At 58.7% G+C, this 27995-nt stretch overlaps 2 protein-coding genes across 2 annotated transcripts in view; one reads left to right on the forward strand and one right to left on the reverse strand.

The window, feature by feature from the left end:
- Nucleotides 1-2013, forward strand: part of CDH23 (cadherin related 23) — a 361784-nt gene extending 359771 nt beyond the window's left edge. Inside the window, exon 68 of the mRNA XM_051823796.2 lies at nucleotides 349-2013. Coding sequence (XP_051679756.2) covers nucleotides 349-675 — 327 coding nt within the window. The 3' untranslated portion in view covers nucleotides 676-2013. The remainder of the gene's footprint in view (nucleotides 1-348) is intronic.
- On the reverse strand, nucleotides 1312-27932 carry PSAP (prosaposin). The gene is made up of 14 exons (XM_008269996.4): nucleotides 27774-27932; nucleotides 15079-15212; nucleotides 13568-13642; nucleotides 12813-12938; nucleotides 11209-11409; nucleotides 10782-10925; nucleotides 9593-9649; nucleotides 5424-5555; nucleotides 4123-4218; nucleotides 3683-3881; nucleotides 3439-3596; nucleotides 3078-3158; nucleotides 2731-2838; nucleotides 1312-2018 (listed from the first exon to the last, which is right to left on the reverse strand). The coding sequence occupies exons 1-14, from the start codon at nucleotides 27811-27813 to the stop codon at nucleotides 1983-1985; spliced, it is 1587 nt and encodes a 528-aa protein (XP_008268218.2). The 5' UTR covers nucleotides 27814-27932; the 3' UTR covers nucleotides 1312-1982.
- Between the last annotated feature and the right edge of the window lie 63 nt (nucleotides 27933-27995).

A 27995-nucleotide genomic window follows, 5' to 3' on the forward strand; every position in this document is an offset into this window, starting at 1 on the left:
TTAACTGGCCCTCGGGGTGAGAGAGGCCACCCTGTCTGCATGAAGGGATCATGTATTTGAGCTACACTAAGGCCTCCTAGCTGGGCGCACATTCCCACCGGGAGTGGTCCTCGAAGACTCAGTGTGCTTCCCCCTTTCCAAATTCCCCAGGGGACACTTGCCACAGTTGGCCCTACACGAGGCCAACGCGGTGACAGAGCCGGACACTGCACTGCAGACCGGCGTGCATGCACTTACAAAGCGCCCTACGCGTCCCTCTGCACCCAGGTCCACTCCGGGCCATGCACCTGCCAGCCCTGGGGGTGGGGCCCTGAGCACCTTGCTGGGGGGGTTCCTGGCCTCTTGCAGCTGATCCAGAGCGAGCTGGAGGAGGAGCTGGGGGACCGCAGCCCAGGCCAGGGAAGCCTGCGCTTCCGCCACAAGCCGCCCATGGAGCTCAAGGGGCCCGACGGGATCCACGTGGTGCATGGCAGCACCGGCACACTGCTGGCCACCGACCTCAGCAGCCTGCCCGAGGACGACCAGAAGGGCCTGGGCCGCTCCCTGGAGACGCTCGCAGCCTCCGAGGCCGCGGCCTTCGAGCGCAACGCCCGCACCGAGTCCGCCAAATCCACGCCCCTCCACAAGCTCCGCGACGTCATCATGGAGAGCCCGCTGGAGATCACAGAGCTATGACCAGGCCAGGCCGGTGGGCGCTGGACGAGGACCGGTTGGCCCTGGTGGCCCCCATCAGCTGCTCCGAGTTACTCCTGCCAGGCGCTCAGTCATCTGACCTACCTTCAGTAAATGTTATTTTTTTAAGAAAACCAAACAAAAATGCTACGCATCTAAGGACGAGGTACAGTGGGGACGTGGGAGGCCAAGGGCCAAGCCGGACCTCATGCACTGCACATGGGAGACAAGGGAAGCTGGCGCCCCCTGCTGGCCTACACCTGTACTCCACCCAAGCCCCGCGGAGGTGATCAGTGTCGCCGACAGAGCCTCCTCCCCGTGTCCCGGCTGCCCCCTCCGCCCAGCTTACGGAGAGAAGACTGCTGCTCCCTCGCGTCTGGAACGTGGAGTGTCTGTGTGTATTCCTTTAAGTTATTCTCAGTACTCTCCCACTTTTGTTCAATTGGCACGCATTGAGAGTTTCTGGAATGGTCCATTTAAAAAGAAAAGCAACTCACAAGGAACTGGCACTACACTCTGGCTCTGGTCCCCTGCCTCCGCGCTGGCCGGGGGAGGGCAGCGGGCTCGGGCGGCACCGAGGGAGGAGAGGGGTTGCCGCTTTTCAAACCCACTTGGCGGCACAGAAACGATCCTGGCCAATCTGGTTAACAGAACTTTATTAAATCACAGGAACTTTAGTGCAAAACAAACAACTCAGGTTCATCTGCTAGCGACGGCCCCCCTCGCTGGGTGCTGGCACCCCAGGAAGAACAGCAGCTTCAGTAGTCACACGGGCGGCAGCCGGGTGGGCACCCCGGGGTGCAGGCTCCCAGGGAATGAGCGGCGTACATTCAAGCAGACTCCCCCTCCCCACCCAACCCCGGGGACCCCAAACAAGGCATCACCAGGATCAAGGGTACCCAGGCGGGGCCCGGACACAGGAATTAACACAGCCGCGCTAGGGAGCTGCTCTTCCCTGGGAGGCCCCCTGGTTAGGGCAACAGGGCTCAGAGCAAGGCCCCAGCTCGGAGGGTGGACAGCTTCCCATGCCCCCACGACGCTCCGGCCCGCCCGAGTCCACCGCCACGTGCGGGCAGCCCGGAGCCCTCGGTGCACACTACTGCCACCAACCGTCAAGCAGTGAGAACGGGGACAGGGGAGTAGGGAGCTGGACCTGCCCTGGGGGCAGCAACACTACAGGAGAGAAGTGAGGTGCGAAGGGTGGGGAGGGGGTCCTATTTTTAGAACAAAGTCAACTAGGAGGAGGGGTTCTTTACCCCAGGTGAAAGTAGGTAACAAGGCTACGGCTTCCCTTCCCAAGGCCCGACCTCCTAGTTCCACACGTGCCGTCTGCAGTGCTCCACAGCCTGCGGAGGAGGAGAGAGGCTCAGAAGAGGCTCAGGCCACCCCCACCCATCCCAGGACCATCCCATTATCCCATTCAGCCAGTGCCCAGAGCAGCACGTGCAGAGGGGGCGGGGCCCGGCCGGGACCAGGACCCCAGGCTCGAGGCAGAGGTGCAGCCCCCATGGGGGCACACAGGCCCAGGCCAGCAGCCACAAGCCGTTCCAACACGGGGCACGGCCCAGGACAGGTGCGGCCAGCACCCGGGGCCCCTGTGCCCCGCCCTGCCATGGTGACTCAGTGCCCCCTGGCCTGGTCACAGGAACCCCAGGGAGGCGGAAACGGTTGCACAGAGGAACACTGGGTAGAACAGGCCACACCTGTACTGCTCCCACCAAAGGCAGGCAGCAAGAGGTCAAACAGGTGACGGCCAGCGCGGCCAGGGCCACGGCACCCTGCGGCTGCAGGGCAAGCGTGCCCCGCGACACACATCTGAGTCAGGCCCGTGGGCCTTGTGCAACCCCTGCGGTGACGGTGCAAGTCTGACAATGGCACAGGGGAACTGAACACGGCCGAGAAAGCAGAAGCAAAGCCCACGGCAGGACACCCGCCTCCCTCCCGGAGGGCTCAGGAGCCAGCCTAACCGCGGCTCTGGGCCGTGTCCCGAGACCAAGGCGGGGGACAGAGTGGTCCCCGGGTCCGTTACACTAGGCAGGGAGCCCGCCCACTACTCACGTTGCACTGGGCAGCAGTCTCCGAGTTCTGGCACCAGTAACTGGGGCCCCAGACACACTTCTCCGTCCCCAGGAGGGGCTTGGGGCCCGAGGGGCAGGCTCCAATTTTCTACACGGTGAGAAGAGGAGGAAAGAGGAGGGTCAGAGCGAGCGCAGCCCTGCGCAGCCCTTTCAGGACAGGGCGGCAGCCAGCATGGGCGGGGACACAGCGGGGAGCGGAGCACGGGGCTGCCGTCCACAGCCCGCTGCTCTGCCTTCCTGGTGCGCTCTCCCCACACCCTGTCCGTGGGCGCGAGTCCAAGAGGCGGCGCCCCGGGCGGGGAGCAGCCGGCGGCCCGGGCCACTTACCAGGCACACGAAGGCGGGGTCCATCACCTCCACGAGCACCTCGATCAGCACAGGCTCGTACTCGGTCACAAACTGATCACACTGGCGAGGAGAGGGGACACGGTCCAGGGGCGCCCAGGAGGCCAGGCCGGGGCAGAGCAGGCGCCTCCAGGAGAACACCGACGCTCCTGGCCAGCGGCCCTGGGGCCTCCCTCCTGACACCTGCCCACGCGGGGCGGCCTCAGCCCATTGTCCCCCCGTGGGGCCGCCTGAGCCAACCAACCTCCAAGTGCTTCACACCTCCCTGGACCCCGTGGCTGGAGGCACCCACAGCGGGCTTCCCCGCCAGCCCCCAGCCCGGGGTCCCATCGGCGGGCCGCACCTGCTTCTGGTAGGGGTCAGGCAGGAAGCTGCAGCCTTTCTCCAGGGCAGCCAGGATCTCCTGCTTGGTGCTGTTCTTCTCCAGGTTGTGCTCCAAGTAGCTGACGAGCTTCTTGCACACCTCACAGAAGCCGCCGTCCTTCACCGGGGCCACACGGGCTAGGGCGGAGGACGGGACACGGGGCTCAGTGCCAGCAGCCTTCCCAGCCCCGGCACGGGCCGGCCTCCACCCACCCGCGGCTCACCGGGCACCACGGGCAGCCTGGGCGGCGTGCTGCCGGAGGAGCAGAGGTGGAAGATGTGGCACACCAGCTCGGGGTCCACCTCCTGCCGCAGCACCGACAGGATGGCACTGCCGTACGTGTCCACCACCTCCTGGCACTCCTGCGAGATGGACACGGGCAGCTCCGAGCACACTTTATCCAAACCGTGGATAATTTCCTCCTGAAACACAGCCAGGGAGCCATGTGAAACCACAGGGCAAGGAGGGTGGGGGTGGTAGGGGAGATGACCAGGAACCCGGGCGGAAGGGAGGGGCGGCTCCCTGCCCGTCTAAAGGGCTCACAGCAGACGCGGCTATGCCTTCTCAGACGGGCGTCCACACGCAGCACCGGCCAGACCCGAACCCCCCACACCCCGCAGGGCCGGGCTCACTGGGGGTGGGGGCACCAGGACGGCGGCACACCTCGGTCTTGTTGTTGTCGATCAGATCCACCACCTTCTTCACCACGAGCTCACAGGCCTTGCACAGAAGGTCGGAACGGGCCTGCACGGGTCTCTCCTGCGGACAGGGCAGGAGCACACGATGCCGCGACCCGCGCCCCTCAGCCCTGCTCCCCTAACAGAGGAGGAGCCTGGGCCGACGGAATTCGACGAGCGGGGCTTCCTCTCACCACCACCCACGCTCAAGTTCCTTTCTGTCCTAACCCTGCCCCGTCCTCCACACTGCCACCCTCCCCTCCCCCGCACCCGACTACGGAGAACTGAAGCAGGTCCCTGTCCACACACGGTGTTGGCGCTGGGGAGGTGAGTAGGGGAGGGGCAGGCCGAGGAGTCGCGGTCCGGTCCGTGCGCCCTGCGAAGCTAGGCTCTCCCACCCCGGCCGGCCGGCGGCTCACTCGGCAGCGCCAACGCGTCAACCTGCCGCTCTAGGGCCTGTCTTCAGACACGTGGCACGGCTGTGGGGAACCTCCTGTGGGGGCACAGCGCCACCTCCGTCGTGCACGAGGCCCCAGCGGCAGTCAACAGGGAGGCGACACTACACGTTTCTGTCTGCTTGTATGGAATTCCCGGTCACAGCAGGAGCCCGAGGCTCGCTCACGCTCTCGTGTCGTGGGGAAGACAGGTGGGAGGGGGGCTTCCCTGACCACGCCTGATGCTGTGGCACTTCCTGTGGGCCACACACTTGTCACACGTTGGGGGGGGGGCCCGCTGGTGGCCAAGTGCCAGGGAACATTCTGGAAGTGATGCTATGCCACATGCTAGCGCAGCACACGGATTGGGCCTTGCAGAGCCAGACCACCAGCCCCATCAGCATGTGTGCTCAGCACTGCCTGACCCACAGTGAGCCCTGTGGGGTGGAGTCCTGGGATCGTTACCCACCGACAGAGTCCAGGCCCCAAAATGCACTCCCACACCCCCAGAGAAAGCCACAAAGGGCCGGGAGCAGGAGGGGCAATCCTGTGGGACTATCACATCTGTGCCATGATGCAGGGCGAGGGGGAACCCAGGCAGCACATGTGCAGTCGGGCTGGAGCCAGGCACAGAAATCCCTCTTGAATGACACGCTGAGAAAACACACACTGACCCCGGAACACCGGGGTCTGTATTAGTGCAGGGAAACAGCTTCTCCCGAGACCTCGGCGCCAGGTGGCTGCGTTAGTGCAGGAACAGCCACACCGCACCTAGCGGTGTTGGACCTGGGGATCTCCAGGAGCCTGGCCTGACTCACGGGCGCAGCCCGCACCCCACAGGGACACCAGCTACCTTGACGGGCTCCACCAGCTCCAGGGCAGGGACGACGTTCTCAGCGGCCGCTTTGGCGGGGACCAGGGCCTGCATAGGCATCTCCTTCACCTGGTCGCAGAACCCGACCAGCCCACAGATCTCCTTGGGTTGCTGAAGAGAGCACAAAACTGCCAATCAGATGTGAGCCTGAACTCACCACTCCGTAACCCGCTCCCTACAAAAGGCTGGGCGCCAGGGAGCACCCTGGGCCCTCCGTTAGGTCCACCCCCCCACCGCCCCCAGGCCAGGCCAACATCCCAGCTTCCACTGAAGAGGGCTCGGCTGTGTCTGGGGAGAGGACATGCAAAGCCCGGAGGGCTGTCAGGCAGGCCGGCAGCCAGGGCCCCCCGGGGAACAGGGACTCCCAGGACACCCGTGCTCCAGGATCTTTCTGGAGGGGGAATGACCCGGCCCACACACCAACAGCAAACCAAGTGTGGCAGAAACAGAACCACACCGGATCTCTCAGTGGCGGCAGCACCCGAGGCACTAAGGGGGAAATGCCGGCTCCTTTAAAACCACATTCCACGCTCACAACGCAGAGTGCACACAAAAACCCAACCCCCAGCGCTGAATCACTTCCAGTCCTAAGACCTGTGTGGCGCTCCCTTCCACCATCCAGAGAGCCAACCACCAAACCGCAGAGCACGAGGCAGCTCAGCCACGCTGACCACCGCACTGAGATGCCCAAAGCCAGACAAGTATACACGCTTGGCGCGCTCTGTATACTGTGCGTCAAGTGCACCCAGCACCCAGCTGCGGGCCTAATGGCATCGGCCTCCCACCAAGAACCCCACAAAGCAGTGGCAACAAGATTACTAAATCAGGGGCTGTTACGGGAGGAGGAGCTGGGCCATGCCTGTGGTTCACCCTGTTTTATGTCAGGGGGGTCTAAGATTGTCAGGGTGGGGACTCTTAATGGCAAGCACATCCCACATAGCCCAGCTTTGGCGCATCTTAAGAATGGAGGGGAGGCCGGCGCCGTGGCTCACTAGGCTAATCCCCCACCTAGCGGCGCCGGCACACCGGGTTCTAGTCCCTGTCGGGGCGCCAGATTCTGTCCCGGCTGCCCCTCTTCCAGGCCAGCTCTCTGCTGTGGCCCGGGAGGGCAGTGGAGGATGGCCCAAGTGCTTGGGCCCTGCACCCCATGGGAGACCAGGAGAAGCACCTTACTCCTGCCTTCAGATCAGCGCGGTGCGCCGGCCGCAGCGCACCAGCTGTGGCAGCCATTGGAGGGGGAACCAACGGCAAAGGAAGACCTTTCTCTCTGTCTCACTATCCACTCTGCCTTTAAAAAAAAAAAAAAAAAAAAAAGAATGGAGGGGGAAAAACAGAACAAAGCTGCAGAAGCAGCAGGCTTTTTAGTAGAACTGCGTCAAGACCCAGAAGGTGCATCACTGCTTTTGTCTCAGGATCAGCGTTGCCCCAAGTCCCTGAGGAGGCCCAGGTGAAAAGTCCGGTGTTTCAACCGAGGTCATTTCAAAAGACCTTCCAAAAATCACGCATCTCGAGGGGCAAGCATCAGTGCAGCGGGCAGGACGTGGCTCGGGATGCCGCCTCCCCTGTCACAGTGCCTGCATCTGAGTGCTGGCTCTACTTCTGCTCCAGCTTCCTGCACATGCACCTTGGGACACGGCAGCGGTGGCTCCAGCACTTGGATCCCAGCCACCCATGGGCAGGACCTGGACTGAACTCCAGACTCCTGGCTTTGGCCTGGCCCTGCCCCAACCTGAGCGGACATTTGGGGAGTGAACCAGCGGATGGAACACCACTTCTGAAATAAAAATTTTAAAAAATCTGTCTAGTCTAGAAGCTAGATGCCAGCACCGAGAGGGGGACAACCCTCACAGTGGCCCAAGTACCCTGGCGCAGAGCAAGAAGGGCCTGGGGACTCGGTTCCCACAGCAGGCCCTCAGCTGTGGTTCCAGACCCCAACGCAGCCCATCACCCAGAGGGACAGAAGCCATGATCGAGAGACTGCTTCCACCTCTGGATCCAACAGACGGGGGAACAATCTGCCAGCTACTTGTGAATGATGTGCTCATGCAGAAGCGCTAAGACATGCAACGCCCACTCACGACATGACAGACACGAGGCGTCCTGCCGGAAGTCAGGCCTCCACGAGAGAGGCTCGGGCACCTCCCGGGCCACCTGTGGCTCCCCATCATCCCACTCGTGGCCTGCCCGTGTGCGGCCTGCGTGTCCATTCTGACCAGAGCCCAGAGCTTGGCTGGCTTTGTTTTCCAGCCCCCTAAAGCGAGTGAGGAACCTCAGAGGAGAGATGCAGACGCTCTCCCCAGCCTGCTCAGACGGGACTCTGCCTTTCGCAACCATTCTTTGCATCTGTCAAAGCGGACCACACCATACCAAAGAGGAAAAAAAAAAAAAAAGCACCAACTAGGAGAGCAGCAGACCGCAACTACAAGCAAATTCCCCATCACATACCTGATCCTGCTGTTGAACAAAAAAACAGGAAATCGGAGATGAAATAAGAGAAAGGAAAGGACACACAGTTAAGAAAATTAAAACAATAACCAAGCAGTTCACTAGGTGCAGGGACGTCACAGCAAGTTAAAGGGCCAGAACCTCGCAGGCGGGTTATCAGGCAGCTTCCCTTGTTACTACCCTGTGGACAGGGGCCCTGTAAACCCTCAAGGGATGACCACACTGTCCAGCAGCGTGTGCGTGGCCCCCACGGTCAACCACTAAATCCTGCTCACCACGCTGGGCAGCGAGGCCCCCAGAAGATCCCCTTTAGAAAGGGCCCCATCCGCAGGAGCCTACCCCGGGCAGGTGCACAAAGGAGCAGAGGGGGCTGCCCAGGGAAGGGCGTGTGGTACGCAGTGCCCTCTCCACTACCCAGGCCTCTCGGTCCTACCAGCCTGAAGGTGGCCCAGTGCTGGCCTGGAAGCAGATCCCACAGCACTATCAGAAGCCTGGTGCTGGGGCTCGGCGACTCCAGCTTCTGTCATTCCTCCTCGGGGGATCCCACAGACCTGACACCCACCGGCCGTGAGGATGGCCACCGTTCCAGGGGCAAACCAGAAACATCACCAGCCAGCCACGGGGCACGGGCTATGGAAATTCCTGGCCACACAGCCGTTCTCAGACGGCCACTTAATAATCACTCAGACCAGTTTCTCATCATCAGTATACATTTTGTGGCCAAAAACATCCTGGCAAGTACAAAGTAGCAGATGATGCACTACCCCAGTGATGTGTTAGGAAACCCCAAATGGTCTTTGGGATGAGCAAGACCATCCATGCGTTCCGGACAACGCTGCGTGCTGGAACTCTGACCCCGAGGGACGTATCCGTGAGCTGGAGGAGGCAGCGCACCACAGCAGCCCTCTCAAAGGCTTGCTTTGCCTTCCAGCGCGTGCCTGCGCCAGCGGCCTCAGACAGCTGTTACAACGAGGCGGGGTGTGTGCAGTACCCACCCTGGCCTGGGTGGACATCTGATGGTTCCAGAGGGGCCACAAAGCCAATCCTGACGGCTCTGCCGGTCCTAAAGTCCTGACTCCAGCTACTCAGCGCTGTCCCTGTGCTGCTAATGGGTGACAGCGAAAATGCTGCGCCCTGTGGGCAATCAACAAGAGCTGTCCCCGAGTCTAGACCTCATCAGCCAGTCAGCGTGACAGAGGACAGAGTGCACCCCTGCAGCTCAGACCGGGAGGCCGAGTGCTGTTCCCGCGTGAGGACGCCCGCAGGCCGCCCCACCGCTCCGTGGGCACCGCCCAGCCAGCCCCCTTCCCTTCGCTCTGCCGCTGCCGGCCCCGCCCCTCCCCGGCAGGCTGCGACAGGCGCCAGTGCAGGAGCTACGGGCTCACGCAGCAGGGCCTGCCACAGTGCACGAGGCCAACTCCACAGGGCAGGACTCCTCCCAGCCTCCGGCCGCGTGCTCAGTGACACAGCGGACTATCTCTAGGGGCTGCAGGTGGAAGCCAGGTCAGCTCGCCTCCGCACAGCACCAGGAAGGCGCCAGGGCCGTCCTGAGCACCGGCTGCTTCCCTTTCAGGGGAGACAGTCTCCGCAGGGAGACAGCCTGCTGGTTGGAGGGGGGCGTCCGGGGCTCCAACGTCACGGCTCAGAGTTCCTGGAAATGACGAGAGCCGAGGAGCACGCGCGAGCGCTGCCCCGCCACCTACCATGTGCATCATCATCTGGACGGCGATCTCCGAGTACTGGTTGATGTAGTTCTTGCACTGTGGAGACACAGAGACCATCAGTCCCACTGACGCCGCCACGGCACACCCAGCACACCCCACCCCACCCCACCCCTCGCACGCCGTCACCCCGGGACTATCAAGGACATCCCCACCGCAGAATTCTGGGAGTGTCTGCTCTGGGCCAGCTCTGATAAGACAAAGATGACTGCTGGGTGCCTCTGCAACTTAGAGGCACCGTGCAGGACAGCGGGAAACGCTCACCAGGGACCAGACAGGGTCCCTCTTCCCAGCTGCTTTCTGTGTGCCTCAACTTGCCCTGGGGTCACAGAGCGGCTACTCGGCCACAGCGGAGAGAAGGCGGCTGCCGGCCACTGCTCGGGAACCCGAGACTCCTACTTTAAGGCCACCGACACGCGCCTGGACAGGACTCTAGTGACAAGGAGTTCTACCTGCCTGGCTGCATCCAAGTCTAGGGGTGTCCAGTACCTGAGCGGACTGAGAGGATGTCAGGAGCGATGGGACCACCCCCAGAGAGGGCTTCTCTGGGCAAGGAATTAAACCAGCAGTTGAAGACACTGGGACGATTTCCAGGCAGGAAGCCAGCTCCCACGCAGCCTCCCGCCTGGCAGAGGCGCGCTCACCCAGAGCAGCTTCCCCGCTGCCAGCCCAGCAGGTTCTCCAACCATCAGCCACTGCGGCACCCGAGTGATGCAAGTCCATCTCCCGAGTGCGGCTGCTAACAGGACAGAGCTCCAAACCCGAGGACCCGAGAGGCCGACACAGCGTGTGTCCGAGCCCGAGGAGGAGCAGGGCTCCCGGCAGAGCCTCCTGCTGGCTGTGCCCGTGGGCTCCCACCGAGGCAACCCTGCTCTCCGCAGGAAGCACCGAGAACCCCAGTGCTCTTAGAAACAGGGTCACGCACGGCTGCAGTGTGGTTTCTAGCGCGTACACTGACTGGAAGAGCGCGCTTCCACCAGAGTGGCCTTCCGTCACTCTGTCCCGTCAGTCACGCAGCCAAGCAGCTGGGACGGGGCACGGGGCGCTCCTTCGACAACAGTTCTGGCCAGGATGCAACTTAAAACGCTGCCACAGGCGGCAACGGGCCGCATCTCCTTGGTCCCCCCTCCCGGACCCAGCACACTCCCCAGGGCACGGGGGCGAGGCTCACCATGTCAGCAACGCCGGGGCCCAGGCGGTCACACTGCTCCTTGGCGTGCTCCACCAGGGTCTCCACGAAGGTGGAGTTGGTGCGCACAGCGTTCTGGATGTCGGTCACCATCTGAACGCAGTCCTGGCACACGTCGCCATCGTCCTGCAGACAAGGAGGCGAGGTCAGCTACGCCGTGACCGAGAGGACGGAAGCCCAGGAAGCGTCCTCGCCCACTCCCGGCCACGGCGCCTGGCGCTCTCCAACCACCGGCCGGGTTAAAGTCAGTGGGGTGTTCATTACCGCGACGGCACAGTGCCCCTTGACCAGCCCTTCAAGGCTGGCAGGTGTCAGGCGCCGTCACACAAGGGATAAGCCGCACAACCGCACACGCGGCCCCCTTCCCGTCCCAGCCCCAGCACGACCAACAACGGGGCCCCCGCCTCACCTTGGGCTGCGGCTTGCTGCGGGGGCCGTCCTGAGGGTAGAGGAGGAGGGGGATGTTGGCCATGAAGGGAGCCACCACCTCAGGCATGTCCAGCTCCGGGATCTTATTGGACGCGAGCTGTTTGCGCTGACTCAGCTCCGCCAGGTGCTTCTGCAGGGACTGGCAGAGGCTGAGCGCGGAGCACACCTCCCCGGGCCGGCTCTGCAGGCAAGAGGCACAGCTGAGAACCTGCTCCCTGCACGAGCACACGGGGGCTGCCCGGCACCATCGAGTGCGCCCCTCTCCCCACACCCATAACCAAGAAACACATCATCTTGTCCAAGCTGACTCCCTGAGCAGACTACCACAATCCCAGCCCTGGTGCCTAACTACCCAGCAGCCTCTAGGCTTCCTGAACATCCCCTGTGCTCAACCTCGGCTCTTCTTTTGAGAGAGGGCTGGAGAGGAGGGTCAGCAACTCCAAGCCTCTCCACAAGGCAGCCAAGGCAACACCGGGCTCTGAGCACCTGCACGTGCCGCCGAGTCCTCACCTCCTCCGTGCCTCACACGCCCGCGCCCAGCTCCGCATCTCAGATTACTGTCTCCAGCCCACCCAACCTGCTCCCCTCTGCCCTCATCTCCCCAGAGACCTAGAAGGCACTCCCGATGCGTCTCTTCTCAGTGTGATGACCTCCCGCACATCCTGCTACCCACAGCCCACGCAGCTCCGACGACGCAGTCCCTCCTTCACTGCTCCGAGGGCTCCCGGCCACAGCTGCAATCCTTGAACGCAGCCCGGAAGGCCTTGCACAACGTGACTGCTGCCTTCCTTGTCAAAACCACGGTCCTGTCTCAGGACGCTCCTGCCCTGCCACCCTCTTCGGTCTCCTAAAGCCACTCTGTCTCTGTCCCTTTCCAAACTCCAGAGGCAGCTCCTTGCTCATGGCTGAAACCCAGCATCTGGCACACAGCTGGGGTACAACATGCTCGTGTGCCTGCTGGATTAACAACAGGAAAACTTACAGTTGAACCCACAAGGACAGTCCCCGGATCACTCCTTAATTCTAAGTTCACAGAGATGAAGTCACCTGCTTGATCAAAGGGTCAGCTGAAAGATTGGACACAGGCCAGTGCCGTGGCGTAATAGGCTAAGCCTCCGCCTGCACTGACAGCATCCCATATGGACGTCAGTTCGCGTCCCAGCTGCTCCTCTTTCCGATCCAGCTCTCTCCCACTGCCTGGGAAAGCAGTAGAATATGGCCCAAGTACTTGGGCCCCTGCACCCACGTGGGAGACTCAGAAGAAGCTCCTGGCTTCAGATCAGCACAGCTCCAGCCATTGTGGCCATTTGGGGAATGAACCAATGGGTAGAAGACCTCTCTGTCTCTCCCTCTCTAACTCTGCCTCTCAAAATCTTAGACTGGATGTGAGCCCCCCAACTGGCAACTCTAAGCAGAATCCTGGATCACACTCCTTCAGCACCATCAATTCCACCACCCCATCGCCGCAGCCTCCCCAGCTGTGCAGAGCTGTGCAGAGCGGTGGAGGGAGCCCCCTGCTGCAAGCAGGCTTCCCGTGCCCAACCCTCCCCTCTGGGCTCCGGAGTGCCTGTTGCCACCACTCACCGCTTCTCCTTTAATGAGGTCCAGGATGACAGGGAGGTAGGAGTCCACAATCTCCTTGCACGAGGCAGACAAGTTGGAGTTAGGAAGCCAGTCACAGGTCCTCTCCAAGTAGACGAGGATCTCCTCCTAAGAGGGGACACCGGGCAAAGGTCAGGGTCGAGCTGGGCTTCCTCCCTGCGGAGCAGCCGTGAGCAAGACAACCTTTAACAGACCCTGGAAAAAGCAGGCCTGAGAACAGCCAGCCCCCAGGGAGGAGGACTTGATGGGGGGCCGGTGGTTACCCACGTCTGTCGGCTCAATCACACAAAGCGACCCCTGACCTGACGTCCCACAGACACAGGGAGTTCTAAACAGAGAACACCCAACTGCACCTGGATGTTAAGGTCATGCACATAAAATCCCAATTAACCTTGGGCATTTAATACTTAGTCCAGCAGTCAGCTAACTTCAGCCTATTTTTGTACAGCCCAGTGCTAAAAGGAATGTTTACATTTTTAAAGTGTTGAAACATCCCCCATTTCTTTAAAAAAAAAGGGAGGGAGGGGGAGGGAGAGAGAGAGACATATAGGTGCCCACAGGCCTGTAATACCTCCCCAGGGTCCCTGACAGAAGACACCTGCCGCCCTGGGCCCACCCAGACCACTCCCCTTTGGGCCCCGGGGCTTGGCTCCCGGGTGGAGGGTGGAGGGTGGAGCCGGCCATGGCGCCCGCCCTCCGGCCCGCGGCTGCTCACCTCCCCGCCCGCGGCTGCTCACCTCGGTGGCGTTGTCCTTGAGCATCTCGCCCGCTGCGCTGATGACATCTTTGCACAGGCGGCAGGGAAGGGATTTCTACGAAGAACCCGAGGGACAAAGATCTGTATTTGTGCACACAAGTCACACGCCACACAGCTGCGGATGGCCACGGCTTTCCTTCTCCACTAGCTACCGCAGGACGTGCGCACGGCGCGTGCCTGGCTGCAGGACGCCATGGGGGTGGGGGGTGATTTACGGAAAACCCCTGTGCTCCCACAGGGTACAGCGCTCCTGTCTGTGCCTTCCGCCCCTCTGCACCCTCCCTGGTGCACAGGGTACAGGTCACGTACCTGAACACACCCACCACTCTGAGGACACAGGCTCAGAAGCGAAGCCAGAGCCACATCTATCACACAGCAAGGCGCGATGGGGCAGCCGGCACACCCCGCTGCCATCTCCCTGCACTGGGTCGACCTTCGACCTCCCAGCAGTGCTGTGCCGCGTCAGCCACACCAAGGCAGCCCCCTGATGAGCCTGAGCATCAGGGCCCCACCCGGGAGCCAAGGAGACCCTGGTTGGCTTTCACCGCTCTTGGGGAGGAATGCACCTGCCGGCTCTGGACCAGGGAGCGGGAACGAACACCTCCGGGTGGCAGTAAGGGAGGCTGCGCCCGCCTCTGCGTTTAGAGAAACCAGTCCAATCAACCCAAACCTGGGGACCTGGCTGGGCGAGTGCGGCGTTTGGGCCACACCCAGAGGCCAGGCAGCCACGGACACCTTCCCATCCAGACCTCACCTGACAAATTTGTAAAGAGGAAGCAGCAATAAAATCGAGATTGGAGCAAAGGAGGAACCAAATCTGAAAGCACTCCTGGCCATGCTCAGAAACAATCCAGAGAACAGCGGCGTTAGTTAACTAAGTGTTCTGTCTGAACTCGTGGCTGGTGACTCATTTCAGAGCGCAAACTCCACTCATTGAACATGGCCTGTGCCACGTGACAGGCTGGGCCCAGTCCCCCAGGGTCAGCTGCTGGTTTCCTCCTTGGTGTGTTTATGGCTGGAAATAAGATGTTAAGTACCCCCTAAGCTCCAAGGCCTCACTCAGTGGGTTTTCCTGTCTGAGAGGGAGGAGGCGAGAACAGAATCTCAGACTGCAGGAAGAACCTGCAGAGCTCAGCATAGACTTTTTGGAGTAAGTGGCCAAGGTCAGGGCTGTGCCTGTGTGCCCAGTGCTGGGAACAGCACTGCAGAGCACTGGCCCCTTATCCAGGGTGGGGAGTGAGGGCTCCAGAGGCCTGGGGGGCGCTGGGCGGGGCACAGCAGAGGGCCTGGTCCTCTCCGCCGAAGAGACCAGATGACCGCAGGGAAAGGGAATCTTAACCTGAGCCTCTGCTTTCTCGGCAGGTCCAAGAGGTACATCCAGTGACACAGGGCTACAGGGTCACAGCCAGGAGCAAACAAAGCTAAGCAGGACAAAGGCACACAGGGAAGCCCCACCCCGCAGAGGGCCACACGTGGGATCACCACGCTCACCACAGTGGGCTTGCTCCACACGGTCTGCAGGCAGTGCTTCACCGCGCCGCAGTCGGCAGCCGTCTTCACATTCTGGCACCACACCGCCGAGCCTCTGGTGCATTCTTTCAGGCCCAGGACTGGGCTGGCTAGACCTGGAAAGAAAAGCCCCAGTGAAGGTGTTCTGCCTTCTCAAGACACTGGCCGCCCCGCATGCACTTCCCCAGGACGAGGCTGGTCCTGGCCCTCTGGCCAGGTACTCTCACTTGGCTCTCCCCGGCCTAGGAAACACAACTCCCACAGCTGTCTCCAAACAGAGCTGGGTCGTCCCAAGTCACAGGGCTGGAAGGGACTCACTTATCTGGTTCATTTTCTTTCTGCTTTTTTTTTTTTTTTGAGACAGACAAAGTGGGGGAGTTCCCATTTTCTGGTTCACTCCCCAAATGCACACAGCAGCCAAGATCAAGCTGGAAGCTGAGAACTCAATCTAGGTCTGCCCATGTGGGTGCAGGAGCCCGGTGACTTGACCCATCACTGCTGCCTCCTAGGGTCTGTGTCAGCAGGAAGCTGCAGCCAAGAGCAGGGGCTGGGACTTGAACCCAGGCACTCCAGCAAGGGATGTGGGCATCTCAGCTGCAGTTTAATCCCTAAGCCAGATGCCCTTCCCTAGGACTCTCCAACTATTTCCAAACAGTGTCAGGGAGCCTCACCACCCTGTCTTGCACCCCAAAATAAAAAAGCCTTTATAATCTAAGATTTTCTATAGTGGGGCTGGCACTGAAGCACAGCAAGCAAAGTTACCACTTGCGACACTGGCATCCCATATGGGCACCAGTTCATGTCCTGGCTGTTCCACTTCTGATGCAGTTCCCTGCTAATGTGCCTGGGGAAGCAGTGGAAGATGGTCCAAGTGCTTGTACCCCTGCCACCCAAGTGGGAGACCTGGTTTTGGCCTGGCCCAATGGTGGCTGCTGGCAGCCATCTGTGGAGCGAACCAGCGGATGGAAGACCTCTCTCACTCTCTGTAACTGACTTTCAAATAATCTTTTAAAAAAAAAAATTTTTTTTTGTTAAGTGATGAGAGCAACCACAGGAGAAAAAACTGCTTTAAGCATGGAGATGTCCACTTCCGTAGAATGACAATCAGCTGCAGGGATGGCTCCAGGACTCAGGTCCCTGCTACCAACGCAGCAGACCCAGGTGGAGTTTCCAGCTCCTGGTCTCAAACCGGCCCAGCCCCAGCTGTTGCAGGCACTGGAGAAGTAAGCCACGGATGACACATCTATCTCTGTGCTGGTCTTTCAAATTTAAAAAAAATTCACCCCAAACCACTTTCTGGTAAGTTATTTCTCAAAACACAGCCCCAGCAGAGTCCACCCTGCCCCCAAAGACCAACTTCCTTCTCGAGGCAATATGAACTCTAAGAAAGTTCTTAGAACGTCTGTTTGCCCGGCCTCCCGGGAGACTTCTGATGAAGTGGGCCGCTGAGCACACCAACACCACTCCAGGCAAACCACACACTACACCTGCGGCTCAAGGGCCTGCATGTGAGCCAGTGCAGACATGCCTTCTGTGCAGTCACGGACGTCCACGCTATTTCCTCGGGAAAGCTGGGACTGCCTCCTGACCCCCGGGCTGAGAACACACAGAAATGTTCTAGAAGAAATTCACCATGTTCTGAATGACTTCACATGGACGTCAGTGTATCAAAGACAAGTCTCACTGCAAGTATACTGAGACTGGCCAAGAGCTGCACCTGCTCGGGGGCGGGGCGGGGGGGGGTGCAGCAGCTCGGGAGGCAAGGAGAGCTCACTGGAGCCGTGGGAATGCAGGTGCTCTTGAGACTTCTTGCGAGAGGGCACTAAGTCTTAGACGCACACTTTCTAGGGCAATTTACCACCATCTAATGCTCTTCGCAACTCCTGGTTCAGTGGAAGCAAACACAATCTGCCTCTAAGTCAAACTCTCGGATGGCCTCTCCAAATAGCCTCAGGCAGATCACTGCTCCCCAGACTCTGTCCTCCCACGTACAAAGTGAAGACAACGTCAAGTTCATACAGTCACACATCAACATGCAACACCGCCAGGGCACTACACCATCCGTTCCGCCCTGCCCATCACCTCCCTGACACTTGAACTTGTCTGCTCCGCTCCATGACGAGCTTTGCAATCAGGCATGAGATCCTGGCGCTACCACTTTGAATAGCGTGACCTTAACTCTGCAAATGGGGCCTGGCCTGGGTGGCTACTCTGAGGAGCTGGTGAAACGGAACCTCTCGCTATCAGCCGCACTGTGCGTGCACGCCCGCACCCTACGGGAGGGCGCCAAGTGCTCTCGCCCACAGCAGCAACCGGATCAGCTTGCTCTCATGCACCCACCGTGACCAGGAACAGGTGCCCCACAGGGGGCCGAGTCAAGGCTGCTTCAGCGGCTCACTCTACACTTCCCAGGTAATTAACTGGCAGTTCAAAGACCTGAGGAGCCAGATCCCGACAACCTCAGACAGGCAGTTACCCAACTCAAGACCCAGGAGTGGCCAGAGAACGAAACCTGGGCCACGCTGTGAGGTACCAGCCCAGGGGGTTGACGCTGGGCCTCCAGGTGCTAAACAGGTTCTGCATGAGCAAGGAAGGGGCCTGGCAGGGCACGAAGCCCACAGGTGAACCGCGTTCCGAAGCTCATGAAACTTGAGCTACAAGCCGAGTCCCCTGCAGGAGACTCCAAGCCTTAGGCATCCCTGTTCAAAGTGTTTCTAGAACCCAGCTCTCCTAAGAGCCACCCCAAACCCTCTCCAGGCGCTCCTTAAATAGGAAGGGCAAGGAGGCACACGGCAACATGTTACTCGTCTGTGTGCTGGGAGCAGTCGCAGCCCAGCAAAAATCCCTGGCCTGCTGTCCACCAGCCCCTGGGCACCTGCCACCACAGTGAGCCCCTGCTTCTCAGGGACTGAGTGAAGATTACACGAGAAGGTGCTGACCCTGACAGCTAGGAACTCACTGAAGGTACACCTACCTACCTGTAGGGAGAGGACCGGGACAGGGGTTCTAGTTCTTATATTGTAGCATAATTTTAATGTTCTCCTATGCTAACTTTAAAATCAGACCAAAAAGAATCCTAAGCTTTACAAGCCGATTTGAGGAACAATCCTTCCCCACCACAGCCAAGACACAGGCTGCTCCCCTACTTCCTTCCCCCCTTCCTCTGTCAGGACAGAACTGCAGATTTTTAGCTCAACACACGGTTGCCAAGATTAAGGACCACATGTCCCGGTCTCCCCCACTCCCCCAAAGCAGAGTCTGCTCATGAGACCCCATTCCGGCCAACAGGGTATAAGCAGCAGTCCCACGCCTTTGGATGCAGGTGTGGTGGCTGGAACTTAGTCAGCCATCTCGGGCCATGAGACAAAGGGCTAGACTTGAAGGATGCTTGAAGGCCCCTGCTGCACTCCTGGCTCCTCCATTTCCTGTGATAACCAGGAGGAATCCAACTGTATTTAAGCCACTATTATTCTCAGTATCTTTTGCTTACAGTCAAACCTAAACCCAGTTTAATAAACTACCTCATTCACGCACAGAATCTGCAAATGACAAGTTTCTAATGAAGCACAGCACCACTGAGGGTGCCAAATGCACACAATATCACGACCAAAGATTTTCAAGAGCCACCTCAAAGAAGGGCCCCACCCTGCCTGGCACACGTACCTGACGCTCTACCTGCTTGTTTTAGCCACACAACGTGTGCTCTTCCTTTTAAACACTTCAGGTAGCATATGCTAAATACTGTTTTGAGTCTAGTTACCAAAATAAAAAACAGAAGACACAAGGTGCAGCCTCCCAGTGCGGACAGTCAGTGCATACATTCCACAGGGCAGTGGATCTGCTGCCTGGGTAATGCGTCACCACGGCAACAAGCAGGTTGCTAGGAAACTTGGAGTCCCTGGAGGGGCCGCGTCTGCCTCTGTCCCCAGCTCCCCAGCACCGAGACATTTCTCAGAGGAATGCATGCACTCCAGTCCCCCAAGAGCAGCTCCTACAATGCGCTCAACACTGACCACCGTACCCAACAGCTGGCAAAACACACTCGCCCCTCTTCACAGAGCCCTGCTTTTGGAAAACACCTGTACAACAGGATAAAACACTGCCTGTTCAATCATTCAGAATGGCGCTGTTCTGGTCTGGGGAACTTAAGGCCCAAACACCTCATTTATGGCCTAAGTAATCAGTGGCGTTTAAGCTCTTAAGCTCCCTGGGCTGACACCCATCACCTCTGACCTGCGTCAGCTGTTACTGAAGACAAAGGCTCTTTCTTCCCTGCCTCTCCTCTCTCACCAGCAACCTCACTTTTTAGTTTTCCTCTTAAGCTGGTTCATTCCAGGTCAAGAGATCTACCACACGGGCAAGGCAACAGCCTCCCCAGCTCAACACTCCGCTCACTAACAACTGAGATGCGAGGACAGGGCGCAGTGGGAGCTTCATTAATTTGGGGAACGTGAACTCTGATCGAGTACTTTCAGGAGTGCTGCAGTCCAATAAAAACTCTAACTCGTGGCATGGTGCGTTAAGCAACCAACTGCGACATTGGCACCTCATATGAGCATTGGTTTCCGTCTCCAATCCTGATAATGCACCTAGGAAAAACAATGGGGGGCCAGCACTGTGGTATAGTGGGTAAAGCCACTGCCTGCAGAATTGGCATCCCATGTGGGCAACGGTTTGAGTCCTGGCTACTCCACTTCCAATCCAGCTCTCTGCTGTGGCCGGGGAAAGCAGTGGAAGATGGCCCAAGTCCTTGGGCCCCTGCACCCATGTGGGAGACCCGGAAGAAGTTCCTGGCTTTGGATCAGCCCAGCTCTGGCCGCATTGCCCATTTAGGGAGTAAACCAGTGGATGGAAGACCGACCCCTCCCTCTCTACCTCCCTACCCCCCCAACCCCCACATCCTTCTCTGTATAACTCTTTCAAATAAATAAATCTTTAAAAAAAGAAAATGAAAACAATGGAAGATGACCCAAGCATCTGGGCCCCTGCCACCCCCATGGAGAACGGAATGGAGTTCAGGTTCCTGGCAACCTGGAGCCACAGAGGAGAAATAAGTTCCTCAAACCACAGCTGATTCCCTTTTCAGATTCACCTCAAATCAGGGCCACCAACACCATCTAAGCTGCATAGGCTCCGTGACCCTTCAACCCAGCATTTTTAACCTGGACACACGTTATTGTGTAAGGTCAACACTTCACTTGACCTGAAGTCACCATCGAGCAGCAACTCCTAAAATCAATCTCAGAAAAGCACGGAGGGCTGGCGTCACGGTACAGCAGGTTGAGCCACTACCAGCGATGCCAGCATCTCATATGGGCACCTGTTCGAGTCTTGGTTGCTCCGCTTCAGATCAACCTTCCTGCTAATGCACCTGAAGAGTGGAGGATGGCTCAGGTGCACAGGTGAGAGACCTGGATGGAGTTCCAGGCTCCTGGCTTCTGCCCAGCCCAGCCCCAGCTGCTGCAGTCCTTTGGGGGGAATAAACTAGTGAAAGGAAAAATCTTTGTCTCTCCCTCTCTGTAACTCTGCCTTTCATATAAGTAAATCTTAAAAAAAAAAAATAAAAAGGAAAGTGCTCTACGTAACTGTGACAAAGATCAAAAACTTCTAATTTCACACACACCAGTGCACCAACACATGCCAAGCTGAAGTACATCTGACCTTACGTCAAATCAGGAAGTGAGCCAAACAGTAAGCCTACCACAATGCAGGTGGCAGAGCGCACTAGAAGAAAAACAGAACAAGCTCAAGGAGCAGGGCTGGGCTGGGTGGCAGCTCCAGGTGCAGAGTGAAGCAGTCCGACGAGGCGGCAGGTGACCTGAGCTTGGCCGTCCCCAGGGACGAAGACCCTCGGCAGGGCGGCGGGGGAGAGGACCGAACACAAAGGCTCTGAGCACCGACAAGGGCCCAGGAGGCTGCCCAGCAGCCCTGACTCCAGAAAGGGCCAAGAGCTGAGAGGTAACTAATGAAGAGCAAGTCCCAACTTTCACTTTTTTTCTTGTTTTGTTCTTTATTTGAAAGGTAGAGCAAAAGAGAGCGAGAGCATGAGATAGAGAGCAAGCTTCGGCCGGCACCATGGCTCAATAGGCTAATCCTCCGCTTGCGGTGCTAGTCCCGGTCGGGGCGCCGGATTCTGTCCCGGTTGCCCCTTTTCCAGGCCAGCTCTCTGCTGTGGCCCGGGAGTGCAGTGGAGGATGGCCCAAGTGCTTGGGCCCTGCACCCCATGGGAGACCAGGAGAAGCACCTGGCTCCTGCCTTTGATCAGCGTGGTGCGCCGGCCTCAGCACACCAGCTGCAGCAGCCATTGAAGGGTGAACCAACGGCAAAGGAAGACCTTTCTGTCTCTCTCTCTGTCCACTCTGCCTGTCAAAAAAAAAAAAAGAGCGCAAGCTTCCATCTACTGAGTACTCCCCAAACACACCTGTACCAGGTGAAGATCAGGAGCCTCAATCTGCGTCTCCAACAGAGGTGCAGGGACCTAAACACTTGAACCATCATGCGCAGTTACCCAGGATGCATGAGCAGGAAGCGCTGTCGGAAGCAGAGGGCTGGGACTGCCCCCGGGGCCATACTTGTGCTCATTAGAACTACTCTGCCACTTGTCTGGAAGTCTAAGAGATGTTCCAGAACCTGAAGAACAAGAGGCAAGAACCGGGCAATGCAGCACAACTTGTGTGACAGAGGAGGGCCCGGCACAGCACCAAGTCCCCCAGGCTCGGGGAGGTGCTCGCCCGCACTGCCTGGGGAGGCACAGTAGGATGTCCTACCCTCCACGCTCACACCCACCACCATTGCTTCCTGCGCGCAGCTATTATCTGCTCCCAACAGTTCTCCTCCATTTATAGAGAGGGGAACCGGACTGGGGGTTCGAACAAACCTACCCAGCCCCAGAGCGCGTGCCGACGCCTCCTTACCCAGCCCCAGAGCGTGTGACGACGCCTCCTTACCCAGCCCCCCAGAGTGCATGACACCTCCTTACCCAGCCCCAGAGCGCGTGACGACACGCCTCCTTGCGAGCAGTCAGGTTACCCGGAAGCAGCTGGGATCTTCTGCGTGCTCTGCTAGGACTGACCTAGGAGCTACACCTCGTTTGCCTCCCTCATCTACATACCTCCAACTCCCTCCTAATTGCTGTCTATCTACCTGGGTTTGTTGTTTTGCTGACCCAGTAATTAGGCCCTTCAGGTATAACACACTAAGTCCATTTAATTTTGTCTTATTTGTTAAACTCCTATCCACTGAAATAAAAGGCGCTGGGAGGTGGTGGTGGTAAGAGGGCCCCCTTGCTGCTGGGACAAGCTGCTAAGAACAAAGTATAGGCCAGCGCCATGGCTCACTTGGCTAATCCTCTGCCTGCGGCGCCGGCATCCCGGGTTCTAGTCCCAGTTGGGGCACCGGGTACTAGTCTCGGTTGCTTCTCTTCTAGTCCAGCTCTCTGCTGTGGCCCCGGAGGGCAGCGGAGGATGGCCCAAGTGCTTGGGTCCCTGCACCCGCATGGGAGACCGGGAGGAAGCACCTGGCTCCTGGCTCTGGATCGGCGCAGCGCTGGCCATAGTGGCCATTAGGGGAGTGATCCAACGGAAGGAAGACCTTTCTGTCTCTCTCACTGTCTATAACTCTGTCTCTAACTCTGCCTGTCAAAAAATAAATTTTAAAAAAACCCAGTATGGTTTGTACAGCAACAAACAGTACTTAACTAAGCCCCTCCTCGTATTAACTCAGTAAAGCCTCAGAGCAGCCCAAGCAGAGAGCAACAATTATTTTACAGATAAGATACAGGAATCCAGGTTGCCCAGGATCAGGCAGCTCATGTCCACCACGTGTTTAAGATGAAATTTCCACTCCACAGGCCTTTCAGCCCCAAGACAAAGGATTATGAAATTCGACAAGTTATTTCTTAGGACTTCATGGCTTTAGAGACAGGTGTGGTGGCACAGCGGGCCGAGCCATGGCCTGCGACACCAGCATCCCACATGGCTGCTGGTCAGAGTCCCAGCCGCTCCACTTCCACTCTAGCTCCCTGCCGGTGTGGCTGCGAACGCAACGAGATGGCCCACATGCTTAGATCCCTGCACCCACAGTGGAGGCTCCTGAAAAAGTGCAGGCTCTTGGGTCCAGCCTGGCCCAACCCCAGTCATGGTGGCCATTTGGGGAGTGAATCAGCAGATGGAAGCCATCTCCCTCCCTGTCAACCTGCCTTTCCAAGATCAATAAATCTTTTTAAGAAGAACTTCATGAGTTTTGAAAAAACGGTTAGTACTTTAGCAACAGCTGAATTCTTCATCCCAATCACTACATTTATCATTGTTTTAAAATCAATTAAGAAACAGAAGCAGCCAGCAGGGCAATTTCATTAGTGTTCCCCTCTAGATTTTTAACAAAGTCCAGAATCTGCCTCCCAGAGAGCAAGACTCGGGACCTGGCAGGCAGTAATCCAGAATCCAGGCTAGAAGATGGCCTCAAAATGCTGCCTGGCACACCTGTGCTCATGGCCTGCTCTTGGCCTTGTCAGCTTTCCAAGCATGCCCTTAGGTGCTGCCCCCAGCCAGCAGCACCCTGCCCTTCCTCTTCTCCAACCACGCAAGCCTCAGCCAGCTGTCTGGATGGTCCAGTTTCACACAAGACAACAGAATCAAATTCTCCTTCTGATCTAGAAAAGTCGATACCGCTCAGCTCAACACACATCAACTAACAGCAGGTATTCAAAGCAACCTGTCCAATGTACTTCAAACCATTGATGCGTTAAAACAGATCCTTCTGGGGCCAGTATTGTGGCATGGCAGATAAAGCCACCACCTACAATGCTGGCATCCCTTGTGGGTACCAGTTTGAGACCTGGCTGCTCCACTTCCCATCTGGCTCTGCGCTCATGCGCCTGGGAAAGCAGCAGAGGATGGTCCAAGTGCTTTGGCCTCTGCACCCATGTGGGAGATCTGGAAGAAGCTCCTGGCTTCAGCCTGGCCCAGCCCCAGCCACTGTGGCCATCTGGGGAGTGAACCAGCAGATGGAAGAGAGGATCTGTCTTTTCCTCTCTTTGTGTCTAACTCTGACTTTCAAATAAAATAAATTTTAAAAATCCTTCTTCCTTCATGAATGATACTACTACTTCCACAGAATACAAGTTGATTTACTATGGATAAACAAGAGTCATCCAGAATTCCTGGCAGGTGAAACTTGGGAGTTCTTGTTGGTATTTAGCAACTACAAATGCACACCTTGCATCACAAAAAGGTAAAAAAAAAAAAAAAAAAAAAAAGCTGCAAACGCACATACATTTATAGGTAACACGGCCAGCGCTGTGGCTCTCTTGGTTAATCCTCCACCTGCGGTGCCGGCATCCCATATGGGCGCCAGGTTCTAGTCCCGGTTGGGGCACCGGATTCTGTCCCGGTTGCCCCTCTTCCAGTCCAGCTCTCTGCTGCGGCCAGGGAGGGCAGTGGAGGATGGCCCACATCCTTGGGCCCTGCACCCGCATGGGAGACCAGGAAGAAGCACCTGGCTCCTGGCTTCAGATCGGCGCAGCGCGCCGGCCGTAGCAGCCATTTGGGGGGTGAACCAACAGAAGGAAGACCTTTCTCTCTGTCTCTACCTGTCAAATAAAAAATTTATACGTAACACTACACTGTAGCATCATCCCTAGAGAAGACACCTGCCTCAGTGCGGGAAGACTTGTGGTCGGCCACTCAGCAGGGAAGCAGTGAGACAGAGGAGCCTCAGAGAGCCCTGCCTGCAGCTTCCTTCCTCACTACCCCTGCACCTGCCTCTCCGACGACAGCGACCACCCAACGCCTCGCCCTTGCTGTACGACTTCGGTTGAGAAGAGTTGCCAAGGGCAGGGTTTACATGTCCCACCCCTTTGGGCGGTGAACGAGGGGGCTTGGGGCTCCCAGCATCGGTTATCGGGCTGCTTACAAGGACAGCTCACTCTGGGGTCATTTCCTTCAGTGCCCGTAAGACCAAAATCTTAAAATGCTCATGGGTGTCAACTGCCACTGAGCTTTCCGAAAGCGCAGATGTACAAGTAGACGGGGGGGGGGGGGGGGGGGGGGCAGAGGCCAAGTCCCGAGTTCTGGGCCTGGCGTCCCCAGAAAATGGCCAGTGATTTGCCAAGGTCACCTCTGGCTGCCTGTGTCTTAAGGAAGGAGATCGGGGCTCCCCGGCTCACTCATTGTCAGGTGGGGCTAAGACAGGGTCGACTGGATAAAGTAACTCAAAAGCAAGAGTCCCAGCCCCCAGACCATCAGGACAACACAGCACAGAAGGCCCTGCCAGCTTCCAGATGGCCCTGTGGAAATGGTCAAGTTCCGGCCAGCCAGGTTCCGAGAGCCTCCCAGGGAGCAGACAATGGCTGCAGTCCCCAGGCCCTCACGGGTGGCCCCGGGGCACTGAGTGGATACCAGCTCCCCGGCTGCCCCCAGAGATGCATATCACGAACAACGGAAAACCTCTTGGGCCACAGAAATTCATTCTGAGGAAACCCTGCAGTGCCAAGTCTGCTTCCTGGATTGTGGTCCGGATTTTTGGCCGACTGCTCCCTTACAGGCAAGGAGGTAACAGTCACTCTAACTAAAAAGGGACTGCCGCTACGGTACAGCCCTCAGATGGTGCACACCGGTCAGCCCCTGCCTGCCCCGCCAGCCTGCCCACTGCTTTCCTGCAGTGTGTTCAATGAATCTAGCACTGCTCACTCTCTGGCGAACTATTTTCACATCCTTTGATGCTGGCTCAATCGACTGCATCCCTCGGGATCAAAGACTCTAGAAGTCAGGAGTCAACACTTCTGAAAAGCTCCAACAGAGCCCGTGCAGTCAAGGCGAAGCCAGCGTTCAGAAGTTCTCAGCACGACCTTGGCATAACCCGAGGCCGGGCAGCAAGGTGAGGCCAAGGCCATCATAATGCCTTTACCCAAGTGTCCAGGGAAGAAGGTTCCTTGATTAACTATTCTGGTAAAACACCCTCCCACATACACCAGAGGTGGAGGTCACACTGCCAAGTCCCTTCTGGGTGAGCCTGAGCAAATCCGCACTCTCAGGGGTCTCACCAAGAGTGACTCAAGGCCAACAAGAACAGCTTGCTACTGTACAAGCAGAAGAAATGCAAGACGAGCCCCGGTTTGCTCAACAGACCCTGTCGGGACTGCAGTCCAAGCCGCGGTGAGAACTAGGCTCTCTTCAGTGCCCATAAAGCGCAAACTCTCCCCTAAGCAGGATCACCTTCCCAGCCGAGCAGCAGAACAAACCTAAGGGCTGGGTCCAGCGTCAGTCACAGTCCTGGGAGCTGCTGAAAGCTAAGAGGAGAAAAGCACCCTGTACCCAGTGCCTCCACAAGTGAGATCTAATTTCTTCGACTTCCCATTAGCTGTTAGCTCCTGTATTACGGTGTATTGAACCCCAGTGGGGGGAGGGCGTTTGAGCCGCCTGCATCCCATATCAGATCCAGCTTCCTGCTAACGCGCCCCCTAGGACCCAGCAGCCGACGGCCCTGCCATCCACAAGGGTCCCAGGCTCCTGGCTTCGGCAGGCCCAGGCCTGGCTAGATGTTGGAGCCAGCCAGCGGATGGGACTTCTCTCTCTGGCTGTCTGCTTTTCAAATACATACATCAAGGAGCTGAATGGTAAGATGGAAGCTGTTCCCTAAATGACACACAATTACTGAAAACCAGAAAGGGAGGGTGAGGAAGCCGGAGCTCAGATTCAGCTCCCTTGGTGTGCCTCCAGGACTGGGCACTCCACAGCTACCCCGCCTCACGGCTTCCCCTGCCACGGTGATTCAGTTTAAACCTGAAGCGTGAAGGCCCGAGTTAGGCAACACAGAACGGCTGGGGTTGGGAAACCCAGGAGGGCAGCGCTCGGCCAGGAGGGCAGCGCAGCTGGTTCCCAGGCGTTCTCCTCCGCATCTGCAGGGCCTTTTAACAACCCTCAGCACCATTTCAGGATAATAAACAGGTGTGCCACTCTGCGCACAACTCCCCGACTTACATTTTTGCAAACACAAAGGCCACTGCAAAAGGGGGCGAGGGCGGTGCAAAACCTTCCAGAGCGGAAAAATCCGGACCCCACCACCACCACCACCTCCGCGACGTTAGATTGCCAACCGGACCGCGGCAGGGTAAGGCTGGAGGAGAAACCCACTTTCTTCAGTGACTGTGGAAAGCAAAAGCGCCTTCCAGGTGTAGGGCGCGGAACACACACACATGCAGAGATGATAAACATCAACACAGGGGCTAGGCATGTTCTTCAGGCCACTTCGACGCCTGACCAGGCTGGCCAGCCTTCCGCCCCAGGATGGGGGGGCCAGTCCCTCGCGCTCACGTGCGCCCTCCCTCAGGAACAACACGGCTGCGGGAGGGTCACCCCACGCCCGGAACGGCAGCCTTGGGGACGGCCCCAACCGCACCTACTCGGGTCCCCAGGGAGACGCGGCCACCCGGCCACACCCGCCTCGCCCACTCGTCCCTCACCAAGCCCGGGCCGGCAGCCCCAGCGCCGCCCGGTCTCCCAGCCCCCTCCCCAGGCCGCCCCAGCAGGTACCGGGCCGCCCCAGGCGCCTGCGCAGTGCGCGCCCCTGGCCCACCCGGGCAGGGGGAGCGGCAGGAGGAGGCCCGGTCCGGCGGGGTCCGCGGCTGGCGGGCGCTGAGAGAGCCCCCTTCCCCAGGACTAGGGGGTCCCGGGGCTCACCCGTGCCCAGGAGGCCGGCCAGGAAGAAGAGCGCGTACATGGCGCCGCTCGACTCCGCAGTCTGCAATGCAGGGCGTCAGCTGATGCCCGCGAATATAAAGCCGCCCTCCGCCCGAGCCGCCCACGGCGCAGGCGCAGGCGCCGGCCCCGCCCCGGCCTGACTCAGCGGCGCTCAGGGCGCCTGCGCCGTGGGAGGCGACGCGGGGCGGGGCGGCGGGGAGG

This window comes from Oryctolagus cuniculus, chromosome 15 (genome assembly GCF_964237555.1).
Source record: "Oryctolagus cuniculus chromosome 15, mOryCun1.1, whole genome shotgun sequence".
Taxonomy (NCBI): domain Eukaryota; kingdom Metazoa; phylum Chordata; class Mammalia; order Lagomorpha; family Leporidae; genus Oryctolagus; species Oryctolagus cuniculus.

Excerpts from the sequence above, each read along its gene's own strand:
- PSAP (XM_008269996.4), bottom strand. The coding sequence starts at position 27,813 with ATGTACGCGCTCTTCTTCCTGGCCGGCCTCCTGGGCACGG. Across the intron at positions 9,650-10,781 it reads GCCCCGGCGTTGCTGACATG|TGCAAGAACTACATCAACCA; the intron begins GTGAGCCTCGCC and ends GTGTCTCCACAG. Across the intron at positions 4,219-5,423 it reads AGCTGGTGGAGCCCGTCAAG|GAGAGACCCGTGCAGGCCCG; the intron begins GTAGCTGGTGTC and ends CCCTGTCCGCAG.